The sequence below is a fragment of the Acanthopagrus latus genome, chromosome 11 (assembly GCF_904848185.1).
Source record: "Acanthopagrus latus isolate v.2019 chromosome 11, fAcaLat1.1, whole genome shotgun sequence".
NCBI lineage: Eukaryota > Metazoa > Chordata > Actinopteri > Spariformes > Sparidae > Acanthopagrus > Acanthopagrus latus.
The window spans coordinates 24,248,685-24,263,744 of NC_051049.1; the positions used below are offsets into that span (position 1 = coordinate 24,248,685).

A 15,060-nucleotide genomic window follows, 5' to 3' on the forward strand; every position below is an offset into this window, starting at 1 on the left:
AGACGTGGAAGTACACATCAGCCAAGAAATCGAGGTGCAGCGCTTTTAGCTTAGCATCTCCGGTGAAAGGTTCTGGCTTAAATAATGGGTGTAAACAACATCTTGTCAAATCAATTTGGGATCTTAGGGCTTCCAGAGAGATTACACTGAATGAGCTGTATGGAGCCATTTGATGATGATGATGATGATGATGATGATATTGTTGTTGTTCTTTCACGCAGTTGTGAAAGAAGAATGCTGCAATGCTCCAGAAATGTTTTGTGCACTGCGAAACTACTCCTGCTTCATCAGCATGAGTGTAGTGGATAATGACTGAATGTTCATGTCGGGGTGAACTTATCCTATAAGTCTTATCAAATATATTCTCTTTACTCCTTGTTCACAGTCAGTGTGTTTTAGTTTGGAGCGTCAACAGTATTACTGATGACGCTCCCCCCAGCTGTCTCTGAAAACTGATCCAGCATCACGCAGAGGGAACAGAGAGCAGACACTCACCACAAAGCGCTGTCACCCTGCCAGCAGCCTTTCTTACTCCCGAATTTTTCCCTTTTCTTCCCGCCCCTTTCGCCTTTGATGAAAAGACATGCCGGCGATATTTCAGGGGCTTAGTGGAGACAGACAGCGTGGGTTTCATGTTTTCCCCGTAGCTTTTGTCTGAGCCGCGGGAGGCTGAAGTCACAGGTGTGAACGGCCCGTCACAGACACCGGGCCTCCCGACACTTTCGGCTGCCGAGTCACGCCCGACTCCAATCAGGCATCTCCGCAGACGCCACGGGATCGACCGCGGAAACAATGGGACCTCAATTTGCAGCCAAGAGCGTTCGCCAACTTCAGCCGCTTAAAAGAGAGGGAGAACAAAAGCTTATTATATCTGAATGGCACCTCTGCATAGAGATATATTGTTGGTGATTTGTCAGGTTGTGCAGGAGGAGAATAAGTATTTATCAGTTCAAGTGTGGGAAAACAGCCTGAGCCTGATGCTGCAAAGAACCCCTTAATAACAGATGAATTCAACATCTGCTCACTGTCCTCCCACAGCTGTTGATCTCACTCTCTGTATATTGTCTCTTTCAGGAGTACTGAAGGACTACCTGCGAGAACTGCCCTACCCGCTTATCACCAAGCAGCTTTATGAAGCAGTGTTGGAGTCCATGGCCACAAGGCCTCTGCGGATAGGAGCGTCGGGCTGCGAGAACGACCAGGCCGACTCCGAGCACACCGTCAGCCTGCTGGACAACCTTCCGGAGGTGGAGAGGGTGAGGAAGACACACACCTCCTGCTGCCATCTCACAGTTATCATTGTGCCAGAGTATTGTTGCTGAGGTGGTGGTGAAAGGGATGATCGTGGCGCAGATAATGGTGGCTCAAATACTACAGGTCTGACTTCTGTTACGTCTGCTTGTGCACCGAGGGATATTAGTGGTGGCATTCAGTGCACAAGCCTGGAGCGGTCTCATTTTCTCTACATTTCATCACTTTAGGGCAGATGACAAAAAGTTTAAATTTTGATTGCAGTTGAATTTTATATGAGATTATATATGAGAACATTTTTTTTGTTTATTTTGTACATTACACATAGCACTTTTGTAAAAGTTATGGTTACAGACTTTCTCCACCTCCCTACAGTCATGTTTTGAGGGTTGTATTTTCCCCCAAAAATAGACAAAACACACAGTAAACAAAGATCAATTAGATTGGTAGCATTTTTTTAGCAAATTTCCATAGATGTGGTAAAAATACTGTTATCATGAATCTATTAAAACTTTGATATTGTGACCTGGGATATGTAATATGCTGTCACTGATACATGAGACTCCCTACCGACAGTAATTAACCCTAAATGCTCAACACTGCTGCAACACAAAACATAAAATTCCCTATTACAACCCTGGTAGATGTAACTTAAGATTTTCAAGCAAGAAATCCCAATTTTCGGTTTTACAACAATCCTGGAGCGCCGAAACGCAAATCAGTTACAGACAATGACCCTCTGTGGGCTCGGTAGAATCCAGCATGATATCACTGCTCATATTATTATCACAACTGTTGGACATTATGAAAAAAGATGTGCAGCAATGCATATCGTTGTAGCATTAAAAATAATAGTGCTTAGCTTGCTCAAAGTAACATTTCTCGTCATTGGTAATTCATTGAGAATTATTGTCCTTTAAAAAATATTTAAGCTTCTAATGTGCAAAAGCAAATCCTGTCATTGACAACAGCAAGGAGTCAATGAGGATTTCCATTTCCTTAAAATAACCCTCTTGGCTACAGCCATGCTTAACATGAGAGCCAGCTGACACTCATGGTAGATGAAAGCAGTATTCAGAACAGCCCAGTGTACAAGAAATATAGACTTCACTGCTGAAAACAGCCTGATGAAACAGCTGCTGCCAGCGGTACTACTACAACTACTAATCATAATAATAACATGTCTGATTTGTTTGTGTGTGTGTGTGTGTGTGTGTGTGTGTGTGTGTGTGTGTGCAACAGGTGACACTGCGGAGGCTTCTCGACCACCTAAAGTTGGTGGCGTCCTACCAGGAAGTGAACAAGATGACGTGTCAGAACCTGGCGGTGTGTTTCGGCCCGGTGCTGCTCAGCCAGCGCCAGGAGGCGTCCTGCCACACCAACCGAGTCTTCATCGACTCCGAGGAGCTGGCCAGCGCGCTGCACTTCAAAAAACACATCGAAGTCCTGCACTACCTGCTCCAGCTCTGGCCAGGTGAGGGGTCGTTCTTTAAATTTGTGAATAAATGTCAGGTTTAGATAAAGATTTGCAGGTATTTTGGTTTGAAACACGTGATTATTTTCAAAGTAAGTTTGTCTGTAGGGGCTTCTAGCTCTGCCTACTTCAGGGTATAAATCCATGCCAGCTCTGTGGTGCAGCCCTACAAAGGGCTGTTAAAGGGCTGCGCTGCTTTGATCCTTGAGGTTATCCACCGCTGGCATAACTATAGCTCTGATAGTCATTGGCCACCATCTGTTGGCTGCTGAGATGAAACTCTCCACAGAGTGCTTCATCATGGCAGAGTGAGCCAATCACAGCCAAGCCAGTAAGCCCCAATGTAAACCAAACCTCTGAGGCGTGGCCCACCGTCTTCAGATATATCACCAGCCAAGGACAGGAACCAGACAGACACCCAGCACCAGCTTCTCTCCGAACAGGTCATCTGTCTGTCTGCACAGCTGTTCTCTGCAGCTGCAGCTGTCTGCTCAGTGTGAGATATGAAGGGACTCAGAGATCATTAAGGAGGGAGCGTAATGAAGAAGAGCTGCAGGCGGTGGGGAATTTCGTATTAGTCACAGCCACTACTTGGATATTTTTCAACCTGAGGTGTTTAATTTTGTTCCGTTTTTGTGCTCACTTCGTCTCTAGTCAGTGTGTGAGCCGCTCGGACGCTGTAGATTATTAGCACAAAACATTAAGACTGTATGAAAATCCATTACTGCTACATAACCGTATTACTGCTGAAGTAGTTGGCAGTTTGCCTGTTCAAACCTCAGCTGAAACAAAAAGCATTTTCTTCTGCGGCTCATTAGCGTTTTTAAATTAGCATTACCGGGAGAGTTTATCCAAATTCAAAAGCACATTTTTGTGCTGCTTAGATTGGCTAGTTTTGGAGCTATCACCCACAGAGAGGTTCTCCTTCTCTTGAATATAATAGGACTAGATTGCACTCAGCATTTGTTGCTCAAAGCACACACAAAAATATATTTATAAAAAACTCAACAGCAATGTCTCCTCGCAGAAATCCTGACCAGCCAGCTGCATCGCCATGCAGAGGAAAGCATGCAGCCATTCATGGATTAAATAAAGGCTTCCTTCTCAGATAAGATGTAATATTAGGTAGCTTATTTAGCTTGGCTGAATAAAAAAACAAAAAAAAAACTCTTTCACTTGCATTGCAATTCATCTTTGGTAATTTAATCAGTCTGTGAAGTCTGTTTCATTGCCCTTGTTCACTGAATTAAGTGTTTGGGAAGCTCTCACAGTCCAGACATTTGGATGCAACCCTAGCCTCGAATAGATGCTGCTTCCCTCTGCACTGTGATGCTGAAAGAAAAAAAGCTCTGACAAAACTGCTCACAACAAGGTCTGTGGATTATCTCCAGGAACTGTGTTGTGATTTCTGGAAAGAGACATAGCTGTTTAGCTTTTCAAATATCTTTTTTTTTGTTTTTCTTTGAGCACCACAAGCCATGTACCTCAGACACCTTTGATATCTTCAAAACAGTCTAGATAGAAAAAAAAAACATTTTGGGTTGAATAATCCCTATAAGGTTATGAGCTTGTAAGAAAATCCATAATGCATTTTAGAATGTTCATGGTGACTCAGAAACAAAGCTCTCTTACTGGGTCTTAATCTTAAGGAAGTAGTTTTTTCAGAGTGCAGTGATTTTCTACAGTTCACCTCCAGGCACGTTGTTTTAAAAAAAAAAAAAATCTTAACATTCCTAACATCACACTGGAGCGTCTTCCCTGTAACCTGCAGCTTTAACCAGATCTGCTGATGGACGTCTGAAGAAGCCCTGACTCTGTGTCTGGTCTGACCTCTAAAGTTTAACTGTATCCTCAGACTCCCACATTGAACCAATTCTGTGCAAACCACTAACGTCGAGCACCCTCCACCCTCCTTTACATCCGCTATAGGAGGAGACGTGCCGAGAGGGAAACTGAGTGTAGCAACCAAATAAGTCAGCACATGTGAATCCCATAATTGCGGGTAGCCTGGGTGAAGTCCAAGTGGAATTTCAAAAGATAAACAACAGAAAGTGCAAAGATATTCAGGAGGATAAGAGCGTACATGCAGACAATGACAGAGGGCGACGGGGTCAAGTAGTCTGAAGAAAATCGTTTTAATCTGCTCTCCTGTGTCTGGCTGATGTCACCCACCTAGTGCCTATAATGACCTTTAATAACCCTGACATACCTGTCAGTCCAGGCTCAAGCCTTTGTTTACACCCTCAGTGGCATCTCCATTCTGCCCGCATCCCCACAGCACAGAGGACGCCTTGACTGTAATTAAAGACATTCCAGGCTTAACCTTAGCCCTCAGCCCCCAAAGCTTCACCCTAACATTTAACAGCCATTACGGGATATTTTCAGACGCCTCTTCACACCTCTCACGCACGCACCTCCCAGGCATTGTTAATGCGGGCCACCCTCCAGTGTGCATGTCTCTGGGCAAGTGCAAGGACTCCAGGCATCCACTGACACTATGGACAGGAAGTGTGAGAGAGCATGGGCATAATGTGTTTTAAAGAGGCAGAGGAGGTGTCCAGTGTGAATATTGTCGTAAGTGAAGGGCTGCTTAAAATGGAAATGTAAAAAGACATATTGGGATTATTTTTGCACATATTGCAATAGACCAATAGTCACACGGCGGCCATTTTCCTGTGACATCACGCTCTAGGTTCTGTTATCATTTCCCCACTTTTCCGACTGATGAGTAACTGAAAACATGATGGAAAGTGAAATTCTGGACGTATTTCCAGGTGAAACAACATTTATGATATTACCTTTCATTTCATTATCATTTCCTCCATTTGCTTAGTTAGACAACTATTAACATTCGCATTCCTAGCTAGCATTGTAACTTGATATGCTACGCAATATGATAGGCTTAAAGGAGTAATATGTGCTAATTTTTAGTTGACAACACTCACAAATAAAACTATCAACAGGATGTGAAGAAATAAAAATTGTGCATTTTTGTAGCAATTTGTCAATTGCATTGAAGAGATATCTACTGAAATTAGCGTGCTAACCAGCTAGCCCCAGGCCTGAAAACCTCTTTCTCCCAGCAGTAAACACCAGCACGGCGATCTGAACTAACAAGCAAACAGAAGGCTAACAATCACGGATGTATAAACGGAATGCAGTTAGCAGCAGTTAGCAGTTACTCTGGTGAAATGCTGCCCCTTGTTGTTGGGAGTCTGGATTCAAGGTGCTCAGTTCTTACAGAGCACCTTTAAAATAACAACACACAACTTGTCCACGTTTATTTAAGCCCGGAAGTGAAATGCTCAGGATGTAATCAACAGTATGCTAACATTAGCTAATGGGTAATCGAATCATGTAGCTTCAAATGACACATGGCCCAGGTACCTCTGGCCTTTCACTTTACCACCTTACCACTATACCAGCATTCAAGCTCTCAACCCCAAGAGTGACATCAGAGGAATATGGTCTGTTGCGATATGATTCACAATTGCCTCATATATTTATTTTTGCTATTAAAATCATGATGACATGTTTGCTGTCTGTAGGCCTACCAAACAGACATGCCCTCTGTGCTCAGCTCTGCAGGACTTCATTATAAAGCTCAGTGTCACACTATTTTTCAAAAAATTGCGGCTTCTTGCAATTTGGGTCGGACAAATGATTATACAAACAGAATGACAGGAAGAAGAGGGGAATGTGTGTGATTGTGGTGTGCGAGCACTTGTTTGTGTCTTGATGTCACGTGCAGGAATAACACTTTACATTTTACAAACACATTTTCGCCCACTGTTACACACGGCGCAGTGTTTTCGTCTGCTTCCTGCCTTCGTTTTTTTCTGCTGACGGCTAATAACTCCAGTGAATCATGTCTGAGATTTAAATGACACGTTGCCTCTTAAAGGAGGATAATTTCTGTTTGTTTTAAGGTGATAATTGCTCGAGTCTCTCGCCTCGAGGAGAGTTGCGAGGCTTGCAGCCGACACGTATAAATATTACATCTGCAACTGCCACTCCTCATGAATGAAATGGAGGTTCATAATTCATCGTTAGTTTTGGTTTAAGGCATGGAAGGAGAACATTTGGAGCTTTCAAAACCAAATAGAGCTGAGTGTTGATTTCTTCCTGCGTTGTGCGTGACCTGCAGCCTCAAACCTTTTAACTTTTTTTGTTTTGTTTTTTTGTTCCTTTCTGATCCAGCAAGCGAGAGCTAGCGGTGTCAACAAGTGTAGGTACACACAGATAAAGACAGACAGGTAACCGGACTGTGCTGGTTGTGGTGGAGTGCTCACTGTTCCTCTTTGCTGGTGGCACAGTCTGATGATTCTTGTCCAAACAAGGTTTCAGTTCAGTTAATTTTTAAGTTTGGTTTAGTCAACAGTTGATAACAAATAGTGCAGAAGGATGGCATCAGAGTCACAGAGTGTGGTGGTGTGACTTCAGCATGTGTGTGTCTGACTTTGAGCACAGCATGGCATGTTCACGTTTGGATTCCTCTGAATTATTTGTCAGGCTCCCACGGTTTGATTAACTTATTGTTCACTTATCTACATATTTTCGTTGCCCTGAGAGAGTTTCATTCGGATACACTTTATCTTTTTACAGGGGTTGTTGTTTTCAAGGCATTTTTTTTTTAAAATGTTAGTTTGACCACAAGGTTACAAAAAAGGGGGATAAAGGGTCAGTTCACACAAACTACACAAAGTGATATTTTGTCAGTTACTCCTAGTGGTACCTGGATATGCAGATGTTTCCAGTTTTTGTGCCAATATTTTGAGATTTCTGGAATTTATAATATTCTTAAAGCATCACGATTAATACATGAAAAAACAAATAGTAATTAACAGCATTATGTCTGACCCACTGACAGAAATATCAATACTCTGACCATACACAATTCTGTTTTTGACTCTGTCTCATATTAAAAGATTGATAACTAGACTCTGTCATTTGGGCTAAATGTGTATTTTATCATCAAAAGGACACATTAGCTCATTACCTCTCAAAACTGGGGTGGTGGCAGCTTGGGCAAATAGATAAATACAAAAATAAATAATTACAAATATCTGCATGGCTAGATACCATTTTGGACATATAGGGAAAAAAATGTCTTGGTATATTAGGTGGACTAACACGTAACGGAAACATTTCGTCATTTTGGGAAATATTCTTTCTCTCAAAAATAAAGATCCCCTCCGCACATGTTTTTAGCTCTAATATGTGTCTGACACGGTTCTGCAGGGTGGAAAATGTATTAAAAATTCCTGAATACTTGTACATGCAAATTTGTTTCATTTGAAAATAAACCACACTTGTGTCTGCTGAATACTGGCCCGTCTGTGAAAACAACCTTTTTGCGTCAAAGTCTGCACATACATCATTCTACACAGAGGAGCTCAAACTGCATTCGACTGCAGGAGTAAGAAGAAAAACACATTCTTGATTGGAGGAAACTAAAGAATTCACTCCAGCTCTTTCCCCCTTTTACCAGTCTCTATGCTAAGCTAAGCTGACCATATTTAATGTGCCGTACGTATATTGTTAGCAAGAAAGAAAATAAACGCATTTCCCAAAATGTCGAACCGTTAATATTCTTCTTCAAATGACCTGTACACATCGGACTAACTCTCCCCATCTGTTGTCTCTCTTGCTGCTTTCTCCTCCAGTGGTGGACCCACATGGCCAGTCGTCCTCTCAGCCCACTGCCGCCTGTTTTGTTCCGGCCTCATCTGACCTGATATCAGCTCCTCCAATACGGCGGAGAAAAGAGCGCCCCCAGGTCCTGAACCTCACTGAGGCGGAAATGGCGGGAGTTCTGCGGCCCAGACCGGGACGCCTCGACAGCCCCAGCAACCGCTACGCCGGCGACTGGAGCGGCTGCGGCGAGAGCTACTTCCCCTGCGACATCCTGCTCCCTCCCAGCAAAGAGGAGGCGGACTATGATGACGTGCCCTCCGAGGACACAGAGGCAGCTGAGGAGGGGAAGGAGAAGCCCGAGGACGCAGAGGAAGATGAAGGGCAGGGGGTAGAGATCCCTGCGTCTGAACCTGCCGAGCTGGAGCAACCTCAGAGAGATGAGGTGGTGGAGGAGGAGGAAAAGGAGGAAGAGGAGGAGGAAAGACAAGTGGAGAGTGATAGTTCTGGCAACGGGCAGCCGTTAGAGGACAATGAGGAGGAGGAGGAAGATGAGGAGGAGGAGGAGGAGAGGGTGTGCGACCACATCCTTCCACCTCGTCTGCCCAAAGAGCACACCTACCAGGCGTACATGAAGATCCAGGACATCAGCCCCGTGCTGAGCAACAGGGTCAACCTGAGAGACCTGCAGGAGAGCATCGACACTCTGATAGGAAACCTGGAGAGAGAGCTCAACAAGAACAAGCTCAACGTCGGATACTGACTCCTGCTCACACACTCATACACCCTGATGAGGTTCGGGGAAGACCTTTGTCAAGGTGCTTCAGCATACAGCCACAGTGTTTCCATCCTGTGATCCTGTGACGTTGACGTGACAGCGTGTTGCGGTGCTGCTGTACGAACTGCAACGACGAGATGAGAAGAGATGTAACGGGGCACTTCTGGCGTTTGTACCTTACCCATAGACATTCCGTAATGTGTTTATTTTCCTTTTATTTTGTCGACTGTCTTACTTTATGTTGCTGTTGTCAGTTTGTTTCAGTCTGGTTCTGTGTTCCATGTTGTTATTGTTGCTTCTCTTCTTATTAGAAGAACCCATTGACCCCTCAGGGGTTTAAAAGGTGCCTTAATTGTGTGAAGGTGGTACGTCAAGAGGAAAATCCACCCTGAAAGAAAATGTCTCCCCTCGTATGATCTTGATACAGGGCTTGCAACTTACAGCATAACCTCATGCAAGCTTTCAGTCAGTGATACTGATCCAACGTTTGTAGATGCAAAGTTACTGATAGACGATATTCATTCAGTTTTTAAAACCGACCAAAACATCCCAGGGCTTCCAGAGTTCCCCCAAAGTACTTTTTTGTATTTTTTTTTTGGCAGTCTTCTAAAGCAGCATTTGAAATTTGGACTCTTCCACATCTTTGCGGTGGTAGAAAAAAATCTGGGATGCCCAAGGCCTTTCAATACAAATTGGTTTCCAACAAAAATATAGAATTAGGTAATTCAATTAATCAAAAATGTACAAAGGAAACAAATCCAACGTTTTGGTTTTGCAGTCAAGGCCAACCATCTATCACTTTTGTTAGTGGAAGAAATATGTTCCAATATTTTAATGGACCCCTCTATTATTTGCTGGAACATGAGTCTCAAAAGATGAATGGGCAACATTGTTCCTGAACTTTTTTGTGTGTCTGTTTTCAAGCATTTAAACCAAGATCATAGGAGGAACATGCGCACATTCTGTTTGAGAGTGGATTTCCTTTTTAAGGCAGCAGAGAGCTTTTCTATTGAGGTATGAAACACTAAATGTTGTACAACAATAATGCACTTATGAGGCAGGCAGTAGTTTAGTAGATTGTCATTATATTTCATGCAGTAAAATATTTACCGGACTGAATTGAGGGAGGAAGAGCCGCCACTGAAACCTCCTCTTCTGGGATAAATATGAAAAAAAATATGGCTTGAAATGTATTTTCCTTCAGTATTGTTTCGATACTGCACATCTATTAGAATTAAATATAAGATAGGGATAATAAAACTCAACAGAAAGCTGATTTATATTATCTGAAAAAGGCAACTAAAAAACAGAAACTGTGTTTCATGTGGCTTCAGAATTGTCCAACATTTTGAGAAGTTCACTTATTCACTTTGCTGCTGAGAGTTACAGGAGATGAGAATATTACCACCAGTCTCATGCCTGTGTGCTGAACATTAAGCCAGAGTTACATGTAGTGTTGAGAGATTATTTGGCTGAAAGTGGAGTACACAATACAGATCATTTACTTATACGCATGCAAGTATCATCCAAATAAAATGCTTCAGTATTTGTATTTGTTGGGTAGGCTAACAGACTGAAGTTTATTATAAGTTCATAAAAAAAAAAAAAATATGTATATAGTTGACCACATGATCCAAATCACTGATCTGAAGCTTCATTCAGATCATGTTCTGTAAATAGCTGTGGACTAAATCATAAACATAACAGCTTCTGATCAACACATACAAATGTCACATTTAAATGAACGTCCGGTTAGCCACGCCCACTGCTGATGTCAGCAGACATATAGACCTTTTGGTTGGTTGAAGTGATACAGATATGGATGACTGTCTACTTGCTCGTCCCTAGTTAGAAGATAGCTAGCTTAGCGTCTTCTGATAAATCTGCATCTATTAAAAGCCTCTGGTTAGCCACACCCACCTCCGATGGGAGCAACGCCCACTTCCTGTTCAAACCCATTTTGAATAAGAATACAGGTACAGATCATTTAGTTAGTTGAATTGATAACAGACGCACATAAAGCAGCCCACGCGCTCATCCCTAGCTAGACGATAGTTAGCTTAGCAGCTTCTGATTCACTCTGATTTGTTTCACCCGTACAAGGTCATCACGCTCGAGCTAAGCTAACGTGAGAGTGGTGTCCATCTCCTCATCTACCTCTCGGCAAAAAAGCTAATTAAAGAGAATTTCCTCAAGATGTCGAACTAGTACTTTTGAAAAACCACCTGATGAGTCACCTTTCTGCCTGTCATAGCTTTTTAGGCAAAAAAACGTGAAACAGCCCAAATGTGAAGCACAATGTTCAGCGCAGCAGTGGAAGATGTTAGTGGAGGGCCTCAGTTAGTACGACTTAGCTAGCTGCCTAAATCGACAAAGGACGTTTTTCAGCAATCCAGGGATTCCGAATGATCAGTATTTAACCTATATGTATATGTATATAATTATATAAATGTATTCGGAGTATATTATTTTTACAGCTTCTATTTCAATGGCGTATTTAAATACTTCTGATGACCTCGTGTAGTGTTGACTTGTAGCAATAGTTCGCTTCCCCCCCTCCCTCCCTCAAGCTACCTGTACACATGTTAATGTGCTGGACTAATGGTACAACTTTAGCTGTAAAATATATGATAAAATCGTGCTCTTGCAGAAAAACAGTGATGTTGTTATTTTTATTGTATTGTGTATATATTTGACATTGTTTTGTGTCTCTGGTGGACTAAGCTGTGTTTTATTTGGTGTTTTTTATTTTTAAGGTACTGAACGTTGCATGGTCAAAAGCTTTACTGACATAAATCATCCGCCTTTGTATCTGATATTTATGTGTAAAAAAAAAAAAAAAAGACTTATTTTGCGATGTATGCTCGTTTGTTCGTCACCCTGTTCCTTCGATAGAAAGATGGCATTGGTCAAGGTTTTTTTTTTTTCCTCCAGAGGACTCAAAAGGCGGACGGGGACTCAGTTTGATGCTGTGCCGTATCTCGCAAATTGTACGTCTTTGCTGTGAATATACAGGATATTCCCTCATCAACCTCCAGCTCAGATTTAAACATTTTAATATGACAATTGAAGAGGATATTTTCAGTCTTCACAAATGAGCATGTTTCCAGAATCTTTACTCATATGTTTTATTCTGGAAGATGGACTGACAGGTGAAACCCAGTGGCAGAATTTCACACATTTTTTTAAAAGAATGAGAAATCGGAGTTGGCTTGAAATAGGAGTTATCTGGTAAGTCATGTTAAAACAGAAAGAATTTCCTCAGCTGTGGCTGCTTTCTACACATTTGGTACTCTTCATGCATTCCTGTCAGTTCTAGCATCCTCTCACCTTCTTACCTCTGTGTCGCAGATTATAGCAGCAAACTGCGTGCATCATTTTTTCATGCGTACGTCTGACGTGGTTAATCTTCCTGTCTTGGCCTCTTTGTCCTTTGGAGAGAAAATGTCACGTGGAAAGCATCACTAAACAAAACAGAAAAGTGCTTTGTATTGATCCTGAGAAATGTACGGTCATAATAAAGTATATTATTTTACATGCACATGTGGACTATGTGTCTTTTTTTTTTTGCCAGACATAGAAATGTACTCATGTAATCTGCCAAAGGTGTAATTAAGATTTCATCTCAGAGACACTTCCTTATTTTTACTATGTTATTTTAACATTTCCCCCAACAAAATCATGGTCTTAGATTAAATATCACCCTTAAATGTTTTTTTGAAGCATGTTTATTGACTTTTGTACATTTTTATAAACAATGACAAACAGCACAACATGTAGGAGTTTTTTTGTTTTTTCTTTTTATGAAGCTTCATTAACACTAAAACAGGATTTCACAGATCTGATTGTGCAGCTGTCTAAACAGAAAGAGGAAAGAGGGAAAGAAAAACCACTCCTGTGCCTAAAATACCAAAATATCTGGGTTTACACACAGCTTCATGGCACAGATCACATCCCTTCACTCCCACGCACATGAACAATCCTGGAGCTCATTCACAGAAACGTATAAAAACATGAAATCTGCTGCATGCGGCCCAGTCATCATAACACTCGACACCGCGGCCGCCCGCTCCCGACCTGCTCTAAACACCGCCTTTGTTTTATGGAGAGCAGCTGGCAAAAGATGACCTTAACTCCTGCAAACTGGACTCCTGTGTTTCTTTTGCAGATTCGTTGCTGTGGGAGCGTGGTGACACAGCTTCAGAGGGAGAGCAGATAAAATAGGGAATTGCCCTTGCTGGCTTGTGGGAATCTCCCAGAACGACTTTCAGCTTCAGGGACATTCCCAGGACGCAGCTGCATTTAGCCGTCCACCAAAACCCGCTGCTGCGAGGCTGCGTTTTCACTGTGGCTCCGAAAAACGCGAGCAGAACTCGTGACATGTGGAAGAGTGTGTCCCACAGGTAGAACACGGAGCAGTTTGCTGAAACAGTTAAGGCATTTTTTTTTCCCAATCTGCAATCGGGAGCAGGAAAAATTTGCGCCCAAGCGGCTCCAGCTGAGGTGATACACATCTCTGGCAGTTAGCATGAGAAGTCGGAGCAGCCGCGGGCCTTTCAGCACTAAATGGTTTTGTGCCGTGTTTGATGTCACCTCTGTAAGTTCGTATCACGTTTTAAGGCTGCCTTGAACAGGTATGGCAGAGCTCCGGGGTACAGAATGTACACATACCTGTCTGCAGCCCGCGGCCATGTTTCATCCCCCCGCCGAGGTCAGGAAAAGAACATCTACCTGCACTAAGCTCTCATAAACAGTCAGAAACAGAGTGGAATTATTTTTTGTCGCGATGGAGCCAAATATTTCTCTGACGTCGTAAAAAAATGTTTAGACCTTTAGAGTTCTTTTCACTCGCAGTCTTCGGTTATTCTCAATCGCTCGACGTGTAAACTGATCCTGACGTTTCAAAATTCTGTCCTCAAACATCTGGAAAATAGGTTTTGTGTTTGGACTCAGGTGCTGACTGTAATCGTTCCAAGTGGCCCTTTTTAAAAGCACTCTGTCCGTGTTTGACTTGCAAAGCGGCCCGCTCAGCCCCAATAAAAGCACGAGTGAAATCCCATATGAAGACGGAGGTAGACATAATAACACGGAGCCTGTTTGGATAGTCAGGGTCGCCACTTGATATCGGGCCGTCTGCCCGAGTGAACTGAGCTAAACTTTTGTTCATTTCTAATTTGGGAGGGAGAGGAGATATGGGTCCCTTTAGGTAAACATCCTTGACAGCCACCTGCATGTGAAACCAGACCTTTTCTCCCCTTCGTCTCCTCTCCTCCGTTCCCTTAATCTCTCTGCTGACCTTTGAGGCGGTATCACGGCTGCAAGTCAACCGGCCGACCACGAACACACGGTCTTTGTTTTTCGGCCTTTTATCCATCAGAGCCTTGTTTCAACTGAGATGGCGAACACAGAGTTATGAGACGTCACGTTTAAAATCATCCGCGTGGCATAAAAGTCAAGCTGTCGGTGACGCTAAACTTAAAGATCCGGATTTATTTTGTTATAGCCGCATGAAGTCTGCTGTAAAATTCACATCCTGAGTAAATACGGGCAGAAAAAAAAAAAAAGCCTGTTAGTTTTATGTTGCGTATTTTCAGTGAGGGACGTGGAGAAGTTTGCTCTCTTGAGTTCTGTTTTGTGATATCCGTGTGGTCGCAGAGTATGAACGGATGTGTTCATGTGTTTTATCATAGTGTAATTTTCTGTGGAAATAAACATGAAGGAAGTCAGGGAAGGGGTTCATCCTTCTGTGTGTAAGTGTTTTGACTTGAGGTTGACGTGAGATACTCAACAATGGCTGAAGTGTGTAGGAAGGGTCGTGTGTATCATCAGACGGATGCGGAGATGACTGGAGTCGCGTTTTGAGTGAGCTCATACGTAACATTGTGACTGTTACAGCTGAGTGTGTTGTTCTCTATCATCACGA

At 42.8% G+C, this 15,060-nt stretch overlaps 1 protein-coding gene across 1 annotated transcript in view; it reads left to right on the forward strand.

The window, feature by feature from the left end:
* The window catches only part of syde2 (synapse defective 1, Rho GTPase, homolog 2 (C. elegans)), a 53,393-nt gene extending 40,715 nt beyond the window's left edge, over window positions 1–12,678 (forward strand). Inside the window, exons 6-8 of the mRNA XM_037115024.1 lie at window positions 1,075–1,256; window positions 2,494–2,725; window positions 8,392–12,678. Coding sequence (XP_036970919.1) covers window positions 1,075–1,256; window positions 2,494–2,725; window positions 8,392–9,122 — 1,145 coding nt within the window. The 3' untranslated portion in view covers window positions 9,123–12,678. The remainder of the gene's footprint in view (window positions 1–1,074; window positions 1,257–2,493; window positions 2,726–8,391) is intronic.
* Window positions 12,679–15,060: the final 2,382 nt, after the last annotated feature.